This window comes from Nannospalax galili, unplaced genomic scaffold (genome assembly GCF_000622305.1).
Source record: "Nannospalax galili isolate Female #2095 unplaced genomic scaffold, S.galili_v1.0 scaffold39, whole genome shotgun sequence".
In the NCBI taxonomy this organism is placed as follows: Eukaryota; Metazoa; Chordata; class Mammalia; order Rodentia; family Spalacidae; genus Nannospalax; species Nannospalax galili.
In genome coordinates this window covers 4024983-4035918 of record NW_008346683.1, presented here as the reverse complement: position 1 = coordinate 4035918, position 10936 = coordinate 4024983, and the positions used below count along the sequence as shown (strand labels likewise).

General features: G+C 43.3%; 1 protein-coding gene across 3 annotated transcripts in view; it reads left to right on the top strand.

Moving 5' to 3' along the window:
* Btbd11 (BTB domain containing 11) overlaps positions 1-6874 on the top strand; it is a 310957-nt gene extending 304083 nt beyond the window's left edge. For 2 of the 3 annotated variants that reach the window (XM_008843114.2, XM_029568348.1), the window contains one exon: positions 4725-6874. In XM_008843114.2, the coding sequence (XP_008841336.1) occupies positions 4725-4934 (210 nt within the window). In that variant the 3' untranslated portion in view covers positions 4935-6874. The remainder of the gene's footprint in view (positions 1-4724) is intronic. The other variant, XM_008843115.3, reaches the window with a different exon arrangement.
* The last annotated feature ends 4062 nt before the right edge of the window (positions 6875-10936 follow it).

Sequence of the window (10936 nt, the reverse complement as noted above, 5' to 3'; positions counted from 1 at the left end):
TACCCTCCCATAGCCTCCCTCCCCCAACTAGAGCCCTTATACTCTGATATCCCTGCTACTGTCTGCTGTGTTGTCAGCACCCCCAGCCATTCCCCACTACTTGCCCTTCTGGTGAATCTAGTCAGCCTAACTAGAGGGCTTTGTTTTAGAAGGGTCAGCTGTTCCTCATCTAGCAATAATCAGTTGTCAATATTCCTTTGGATAAGATTGAGATCTGCTGTTCATTTTCCCAGCTCTATGCCGGCTTACTATCTGAGAATCCCTTTGGCCACCCTGGTATTTTACACAGATGAGAAACCCAGCCCATCAATGTGGGGCTTAGTATCTCTTTTTCCTAGCAAGCTGTCCCACACAGCTCAGTCTTGAGCCTATGGTGTTCCTTTCAGGGTATCTGTGTTTAAAATTTTTTTAAAAATGGACTCTTAAAGAATTGTATTGATCCCTTTAATCTTTGGTTTTAGTTTCGTTAGGGGTACTTAAGACCATGCAGTTGGCACAGATAAACCGATATATTTTCACTCTTAAGGTCGTTTAAGGATCTGTTCCTCAGGGGTCACATGGGCTTAGGAGGAGCCCCTGGCTCCTTTCCTCCACCAGTTCCATCTATATGGATAAGTCAAAGGTCCTGCTCGACCATGGATGGCTTTACTTGGAAGCATGGAGGAAATGTTTCCTCTGTGTTGACCCTCTTCTTTGTAGACTGGACACTTGTTCAAGTCCATCTGGTGGGGTCTCCATGGCCTCCTTGATCAAGAGGACAGGTGACTCACTGCAGTTACAGGACATTTTGAGAGATGCTCCATAGTCCCCTGGAACTTGGTCAACCTTGCAGGGAAAGGACCAAAAACTGTCCTTTAAGTCCCTCTGACCACATTAGTATAGGTCTCAAAGTATGGCTGTTAAACATCCAAAAAGGTTAGTTCCACCAGTCTGGTACTTTTAATTACCATATGCTATGTACATAAAGCTTTGGCAAAGACCAAAGTTTCTCAGATAAACATTGACTAGACATATATTATGTTCCTTGAGCTAGTTGTATGTATAATTTGTCAGTATGTTGTTGGACTAATATGGTTCCCTCTGTTTTTTGAAAAACTAGCTAGGCGTTATTTATCTCTCCATTGTCTAACCCTTCCACGGTGGTTTCCCCATTTAAAGTGCCCCCATTTTTCCCATTTCTCCTTAATAATATCCTTCTCCTATGTTTCCACCTCTCTTGAGCTCCTTCCTTCCTTTTATCCCCAAGATTCCTTGTATAACCCTCCCCCTTCCCCTTAAAATAACCCCATTTTTATCCATATCTCCCTTATTAACACCTGTTTCCTACTGTTCTTCTCTTTCAGATTCTTTCCTTTCCTTTACCTCCCTGTTCCTTTTCATTATCCTGGTTCCAATAGTTATGTCTGGATACATACTCACTTATAAGGATTTGGTGCTAGGAGCCACGTATGACGGAGAACATTGTTTTTCTGAGTCTGTGTTACTTCACTTAGTATAAGTTTCTAGTTCCATCCACTTACCTGCAAATTTCATGACTTCATCTTTTTTTACTGCTGAGTAAAACTCCATCATATAAATGAACCACATTTTCATTATCCACTCATCAATTGAGGGACACCTAGGTTGCTTCCATCTCTTAGCTATTGTGAAAAGAGCAGCAAGAACCGTGGATGTACAAGTATCTCTGCAATAGGATGAGTTCTTTGGGTATACGCCAAGGAGTGGTATAACTGGGTCAAATGGTAGGTTCATTTGTAGTTTTGTGGGGCTTTTTTGTTTTGTTTTGTTTTTGTTTTTGTTTTTGTTTTTTTGGCCTAGGGTTGAACAAGTTTGTAATCCCACCAGCAGTGGATGAGTGTTCCCCTTTCCCCACATCCTCTCCAACATTTGGTATCATTTGTTCTCTTGATCTTAGGCAGTCTGACTGGGGTAAGATGAAATCTTAAAGTGGTTTTAATTTGCATTTCCCTAATTGCTAATAATGTTGAGCACCTTTTAAGATGCTTCTTAGCCATCTTTTTTTTTTCTTTTGAGAACTCTGTTCAGCGCCTTAGTCCGTCCTTTAATTGGGTTCCTTCTTGTCTTGATTCTGTTTTTTTGAGTTCATTATACATTCTGGATATTAAACCTCTGTCAGATGTGTCCCTGGTAAAGACTGGTGAAGATTTTCTCCCATTCTGTGAGTTTTCTCTTCACTTCCTTGGTTGCTTCTTTTGAGCTACAGAAACTTTTTAGTTTAATGAGGTCCCATTTGTTGATTCTTGACCTTGTTTCCTGAGCAATTGATGTCCGATTTAGAAAATCCTTTCCTACTCCTGTATCTTTTTTTTAATATTTTATTTATTTTTATTATATGTGTATGCATGTATTGCCTGCATGTAGTTAAGTGCACCCATGTCGTGCAATGCTTGTGGAGGACAGAAGAGGCTGTTGGATCCTTTGGAACTGGAGTTACAGACACTTGTTAGCTGCCATGTGGGTGTCAGGATTTGAACCCGGGTCTTCTGCAACAACAGCCAGTGTTCTTAACCGCTGAGCCAGCCCATCCTACACCTATATCTTATAGGTTATTGCCAATGTTTTCTTCTACCAGTTTCAGAGTTTCAGGCTTCACATTGAGGTCTTTGATCCATTTGGAGCTGACTTTTGTGGAAGGTAAAAGATAGGGGTTTAGTTTCATTCTTCTACAGGTGGAGATCCAGTTTTGCCAGCACCATTTGCTGAACATGCTGTCTTTCTTCCAGTGAATGTTCTTGGCCCCTTTGTCAAATATCAGGTGGCTAAAATTGCAATTACTCATATTTGGGTCTTCAATTTTCTTCCATTGGTCTATGCGTCTATTTTTGTGCCAATACCATATTGTGTTTATGACTATAGTGTGACTAGTAATAATCAGACATATAGAGATTAGAGACACATGTGCAAACATCTGTTAGTTGTATTAAAAATAAGTTTTTCCATATGAAACAACAGTATATTTTAATAATGAAATGGAGATCTTTTTAAAGGTTAAAACCTCATTCAGTTTTATATCTTATAGGGTTTATACTGAGTGCAATATTATATAAGTGTATTAATTCAACTGTAAACCTAAAAATTTACAGGCAATTTTGAAAGAGATGCATCTTAGCTCTGGAAATTGTTATTGAATATGTCAATGCTGTTGTAATGAAATGCTTCTTCTAATTATGGGGTTATTAAATAAATAATTTTTTAAATTATTTTATTTATTATTTTTATGTGTATGTATGTATTACCTGCATGTATGTAAGTACACCCGTGTTGTACAATGCCCACGGAAGACAGAAGAGGGTGTCAGATCCCCTGGAACTGGAGTTGTGGACAGTTGTTAGCTGCCATATGGGTGCTAGGATTTGAACCCAGGTCTTCTGCAAGAACATCCAGTGTTCTTAACTGCTGAGCCATCTCTCTAGCCCAACAAATAATTTTTTAAAAAAGAAATAAAACAAAGCTGATTCATCCAGTTGAATCTCATCTAATTCAGTAAGGTTTGCCAGGAACCATGCTAGAAAGAGGAGGGGTTTGGGATCCGCAAGATTCCTTTCCTAGTGTTTACTGACCACCCATTCTTTACTAGGACTCTAGTCATCAAAACATAATAAGAAATTTATAAAAACATGCCAGGCCTGGTGGCTCACACCTGTAATTCCAACACTCTAGAGGCAGAGGCAGTTGAATGAGGAGTTCAAAGCCATCTTTAACTACATAGCAAGTTCAAGGCCAGCATGAGACCCTGTCTCAGAAAAGAAATTACTAAGATATTATCTCTACTTGTGAAAGAAATTATCAAGGATAAGGATCAGCAACCATATTCTGTAAAAGACCAGTTAATTATTTTCAGCTTTGAAGGCCATAGAGGGTTGTTTTGGTTTTTTGTTTTGTTTTTGTCCCTACTCGATTCTATCTGCATTAAAGAAAAAAATATACATAATAGGAAAATAGTGTGACTATATTCTGATAAAAATTCATTTATAAAAACAAATAGTGGGCCAAATTTGTCCCAGGAGCCTATAGTACAAATCTCTGGTCTAGGAGAGGACAGCACCAGTCTCACTTGGGTTGTATGAAAAAGATAGACAGATGCTGGTATAGAGTCACCATTCAATTAATATTACCAGATACTATAAATGTAAGTATGTTGTGTTATTACTCTCCACTTACACTAACTTGTGCTGACACTATCTACAAAGCAAGCTCCAGGTGTGGTGAGGGAGAGTTCTCTCCACAGAATCTAAGCTAGGTGACTCTGAGCCTCAGTTTCCTAACTAGAGAACAAGGCCATGTACCCCAACACCCAAGAGCAGGGCTTGTGTTGGAGGAGTGAGCACGTGGCTAGGATCTCTCCCAGCTGTACCTGGATGTGGACATGTGTGATAAGACAACAGTTTTACCAGTTTTCTGATCACTTCTTCAACCTCACAGGTCTTGAAGACCATAGAATCCCAATTATAGCCATGTCCTAAGTGGTACCCCTTGTCTACCCCACCCATTCTGTAGCCTGGGAAACTGAGGCCCAGAGAAGTGATTGGACTCTCACGGGGCCAAGGGATAGAAGAAAGAACTAAAGCCCTTTGAGGGGGAGCAGCGAAGCTGCTGGGGAGCAGGGTACGAAGGATGGAGGATGAGGACCAACCCAGCTGAGCAGGTGTTCACCATCCTCAGCAGAGCGGTATAACCACTCGCTTTATCTTCCCTCCCAACAGTTCCTTGGGGTCACAGAGCTCTCCTCATATTGCGAAGGCTACTTTCTCAAAAATATGATGGTCCTCATTGAAAACGAAGCATTCAAGCAGCTCCTCTATGACAAAAATGGTGAAGGGACGGGCCAGGATGTGCTTCAGGACTTACAGAGGACGTTGGCCATTAGGATTCAGTCCATCCACCTGTCATCCTCCAAGGGTTCCGTGGTATGAAACACCCTGTGAGGGAATGCATCCGGGAACTTCCTGGTTCCCTCCTGCATTGGCTCCACACAAATTGCACACACAAATTGCCCCTGGCGTCTGTTTGTGGCTGGGCTGAGGAGCTGCCTCTACCGCCTCAGCTGGTCTCCAGTCAGCAAAGTCGGCTTCCATGTGCTCCTGAGAGAAGAACCTTGTGTGGATTTGCAAATTATACCACAGCTGGGTGCAGAACCTACAGGCCAACTCACAGCAGCCAAGCCACCTCCAGTGGAAAGTGCCCAGGATCCCTGGACGTCTGCTGTATACCTGCTGCCAGGACCACCGTCCAATACATGGACCAAGGCTGAAAGGCCCCTCACCTTCCTGGTTGACTGTTGAAGAATTTAAAAGTATGACCTTGAAAATAATCACACTATACATGAATGACCTTGGTGGCTGGACTTAAGCAGGCATCAACCATGGTAGCTAATTGGTGAGGTTGCTACCTGGGATAAGGAAAACAAGTGGCCAATTTTTAGGGGTGGGAACTTTTTAAAAATGTTCATATAGCAAACACAGGGCAGTCTCATAGTTTCAAATATATTTCTAAAAGCTTAACAGTTTGTTTTCAACTGAACTGTGAATTTAGGGAATCTTTGTTTTGAAGTTCTTTTCCTTTTTTAGACAGTAAGTCACAGGTCCACTCTGTGTAAACTTGCATCTGACAAATTACTGTTATTCTCTACAAGGTCACATAATCCTGCCTTAGTGATCACGGTTACACAAAAGAGGTGCACTGCCAATTATCTGTGATTATCTCTAATCCCATAGTTGACAACAACCTGCATGCTGATTGTGGTTTGGGGAGCGGGTGAGCCTAAAACACCCCCTCTTAACAAAACATGCATTTGCACGGGCCCACACCTACAATGCCACGTTTGTGCTTCGTTTTCTTTTGCCAAGGTAAAAACAAACACATACGTTCCATCGCTTCTTGCTGAAAGCCCATTTGGTGAAAGGAACATACTCCTTTCTTTTCCTGATTCTGAATGGTCCTGGCGATGCTTTTGCAGAAATGTGTTCATTGATGATACTGAATGGGGGGGGTGGGGGAGCACGTCAGAGAATTTACTATTAATCCCAGAGCTTCCTCTGTATTCTCAGAAGATGTTCATAGTTTGTTACTAGCCAGAGAGTATGACTGTTAGATTATTTTTAAAGATGAAATGTGTATGATAGCCTGGATACTTTCTGTATTCTGAGAGTGTACAGTCTACAGTTATCTATGATGAAAGTTTATATCGACAGGGTTATGTTTACTCTGCCATATATTATATAATATATATATATAAGCAAAGAGATTGGTAAAGTGCCACAATATTCCAAATAATTATTGAGTTGCGGCTTTTTTTCCTTTTTCTCTTGTCCTTTTGTTTGAAACCTAAAAACTAGAAGAATAGCTTTTATCCTTCGGGATGGCAAAGTTTTGCTGATAAGCCCATCTCTCAGCATGCCTTTAGGAAGTTGTGTAGAACCCTAGAGTCTAAAGAAACAGCTGCCATCTGTCCATTGTCCCACTCCTTCACACTTGTTCTGAGGTCCTATGTCATGTTGAGTTTCATGGGTGTGGCCTGCAAGGCACCCAGTCTGTGTCCATCTGCAGCATCAGCCCCTCTGTGATGCAGGACCCGGAGGCCTCTTTTCCATGTGATCATCCACCAGCCTCCCAAGCCCTAGCATCAAATGAGGAAAGAAACAACTGCCTGAAGAGGAAGCCAGTCACAGACACACAGGGTGGTACGCTGTCACTTGTCTTTGGAGAATGCTACCCCATAACCTAGCTGACTTCATTGTAAATGTCTAATGTGCTCAGGGCCCCCAGGCATTGCTTTGCACATTGGCAACTTCCCCCAGGGCTTCTGTTACAATTTGGTGTGCTTTCTCTGTGATTAAAGGAAATTATTTCCCACGGTTCACATCCTTTATATGATACACATGGGCTCTTCCTCCAACAGCTCAAGACGGGGGTCTTCCCTTGGTTAAGAGATTGGAAAGCGGCTTTGCAGACAGTGTTGGAGGAAAGTGATGGCATTGCATAGAAGACAGGACACCTTCTGGTGGCAATGAGGAGGAAGCCAGCAGGATGGCTTAGCCGGTAGACACTTGCCAGGCAAACCTGGTAATGTGAGTTTGAAATCTGGAACCCATGTAAAGGTGGAAGGAGAAAACCGATTCCATGAAGTTTTCCTCTGACCTCCACACAAGTGTGGTGTCACCACACTCGTACACACTAATAATAAAATTTTAAAAGAAAAAAAGGCAAGTCTCTGAATATAATGGTGCATGTTTATAATCCCAGCACTCAGGAGGCAGAGGCAGGAGGATCACTGCAAGTTCAAAGCCAGCCTGGTCTACATAGTGAGCTCCAGACAAGTCAGCACTATAAAGTGAAACTCTCTCTAAAAAAGAAGGGCAGGAGGGAGGGAAGGAGGGAGGGAGAAGAAACAGAAAATAAATGCCTCAGCATGCTGTGCCTCCCCCAGGAGTTGGGAGGGGCCACAGTACAAGCAGCTCTCTTCTTGGGTACCATTATCACTGAGGTCAAGTCAAGTCCACAGTTAGTGCGTTCTGACTCCTATAGCCTGACCCCGTCCAAGCCCCCAAGCAGTTGGTCTCCCTTGGTCAGCCTCGGAGGTTCACTGCATTAGTTACTTTTCTTGTTCTATGATAACATACCTGGCAAGAAGGAATTTGAGGGCTATAGTTGAAGGGACCATTCCATCTGGCAGGGAAGGCATGGAGGTGGGAGCAGGAGGCCTGTCTGCAGTCAGGAAGCAAACAGTCAACAGGAAATGGAAGACCAGGCTATAAACCCTCAAGGCTTACCCCTCCAGTGAGCTTCTACCTACCCAAACAGCATCACCACCTAGGGACCAAATGTTCAAACATGAACCTATGGAGACATTTCACATTCAAACCACAACATAAACCATAGCAGGAAGAGGTCAGATTGCAGGGAGGGTCCATTGGAATGAGCTAGGAAAGAACTGGCCTCACCTCCCCAGGATGATAGCTCACTCTGGTCAGCAGTTGGGTCTGTTTCTTCCTTACTAAGCATGTGGGAGCCAGAACTGAGTCATGTCAGGACAGAAGGTCAATAATTTCTGAAGTACTTAATCTGCACAGCTTTGGGTGAGGGAGCCCTTTGAGTTGTCCTTTTAGGAAGATGAAGTATGTTTCAACCTATTCACTATTTGTGTGGCAGGTGGCTTTGTCACCCTGGTGGAGCGTCTGTGGGATGAGGTAGGGATCCTGCCTGACTGCCACATAGCCTCTCAGCCTCTCCCTCTATGGGATTAACACAAGGGCCTCACCTTTGGTTTCTGGACCCACCTCTGAGGTAATGGTCTTACATATGCCATCTCTGAAACTATCCATTCTTCTTGAAGGAAAAACCAGGTGCAGAGACCCACCACAGACTGAAATGGGAAACGTGAAAAAAGCTTAATCCCACATGGGTACAGAGCAGGGTGGGAATCCCCTGATAGTCTGTGATGCAGTTTGCTCTCTACCCTATGATTCTTTTTGCCTTTTCATGTAAAGTCTCAGGTAAAAATGTTCCAGCTGGGGGGAGGGGTGTTCCCATCAAGACCTTTCTCTATCACATACAGTACTCACCCCAGGCTGTGTGGGCAAAGGGTTCTGGGGAAACTCACCAGCCTAGGGTCTGCTTTCAGAATCCAGCATACCCCTCTGGCCTTCACCTTGAGGCACAGATGAAGGTGGTAAAAGTGATACCTCCTGCTGCTTGTCACTCCCTTTCTGTTGATTCCCCCATACCCACGGACACCCTTCAAGGCTAGTGGTTCAGTTCCCAGGTTCCTCTCAAGAGCATACACCTGGGGGCTGGAAAAAATGGCTCTGTGGTTAAGAGCTGTGGTTGTTCTTGCAAAGGACTTCGGTTCAGATCCCAGAACCCACGTGGTGGCTGGCAACTGAAACTCCAGTTCTAGGGGATCCGATGCCCTCTTCTAACCTCCAAGGGCACTGCATGACACAGGTGCACCTACTACTTACATGCAGATGCAGGCATTACATTCACACACATAAAATAAAAATAATAAAGAGAACATAGTCCTGAGAACCATGCCTTCCCAGTCTGGTTCTGCCCCTGATTAGCTTCGAAACACTGGACAAGTTACCAACATGGCTAGCTTATATTTTTCTCTTTTGAAATTTGTTTAAGGTTTGTAGCTCAATTAGAGCACTTGTCCAGCATGCACAAAGCCCTGGGTTTGATCCCCAGCACCACAAACCAGATGTGATGGTGCATACCTATAATCCTAGCGTTTGGGAAATGGAGGCAGAAGGAGCAAGCGTTTAGTGTTATCCTTAGCTACTAGTATGCTTGAGGCCAGCCTGGGCTACATGAGACCCTCTCTCCAAAAGAAAAGAAAAGAAAAAAGAGAATAAAAGAAATGAAAAGAAGGGGCTGGAGAGATGGCTCAGTGGTTAAGAGCACTGGTTGTTCTTACAAAAGACCTGGGTTCGAATCACAGCACCCACATGGCACCTGACAACTGTCCGTAACTTCAGTTCCAGGGTATCCAACAGCCTCTTCTGTCCTCTGAGGGCATTGCATGACAAGGGTGCACTTACCTATGTGCAGGCAATACACACATATGCAGAAAATGAAAATAATAAAAAGCATTTTAAAAAGAAACAAAAAGAAAAAAGAAGAGTTTGTGTTTATAATCAGCTGGCTGGGTTGTTAGGAAGACAAAAAGGGTTTTCTACGGGTTCCCCACTGCAAATGACGGAAGACATATCAAAACTACTAAGACTAAGCAGAGGGAAAGAGAAACAATTCATACAAGAAAAAGAAAGTCAATGACTTTTCCCTTTGTTTCTAGAATATTCTATAACAGAAATTCTCATGATGGTTTGCTGTTTTCCAGGGTTTTGCTACACATTTCAAAGGATGTGGGGAAGCGCCCTCAAAACTGAGTAACTCATTACAACTCTTGTTCCCAGCACAGAGCCTCACATAGTCATCAATAAATGGTTAGATCAACATAAGCAAGGTTTTCTTTTTTATAATATGATTTTCCTGTAATATGATATTTCCTAAAAATCAGTGCTGCAGGGATTCACACTTCCAAATTCCTGTCTACTCAGGAGGGTGAGGCTTACATTTGTGATTCAAGACGTAGACTCCTATAGTGTTTGCTTAAATTCCCAGGCTCCACAAATGACCAGCAGGGTCTGATCCACTAGCACCAACTCTACGACCAGGATTGGAGATCATGGCCCTGTGGACAATGTTCAAAGATAGTCACAACTCCTCAAATAAGCCCTGATAGAGATGGACTCCAGAAAAACCTGGGACTGTGGACCCCACAGAGTTAGCCCCGACCTTATACATTCTTTGCTACCCCTGGAGCACATGGCCACTGGGCCCCTCCCCCTCCACTAATAAATCTCCCTGAAACCTCTCTTCATCGCCTCCGTTCCTTCCAGATCGGCCGATGCCTTGCATCCAGCAGCACGTGTCTTCGGACAGGGCCGCTGCGGAAGCTGATAATGATCCTATTTTTTCACCCTCTTTAAAAATAACCCAGTAGATTTTGAACTTCCTGCTTAGGAGGAAAAAAAAATAGAACTTGTACTCAGCAATCAAACTGCACTTTAGTTCCCATTCCTGATGAGGCAGTCAGATAACGAGTACCCTGCGAAAGGACACATCTCCGAGTTTAGCTCTGAATGTGAAAAGACAATCTGTCTGTGTGAATAGGCAATTAAAAGAGATGCCCTGATGTTGATATGTTTCTAATGGCTGTTGCTTTTCAGAGTTAACCTTCCAATGAGTTCTAAATTTTAATATTTTAAGGCTCCAGGGTGAGGAGCTGAAGAGAGAGGAGACTGGTAGGAATGATAGAGGGATTCACCCCTGGTCTGCTTCTGCCATGGGCCACCCTGGTAACCTTGGTCAAGCCTCTTCTTCATCCTGGGCCTGTTTCTTCAGCTCTGAA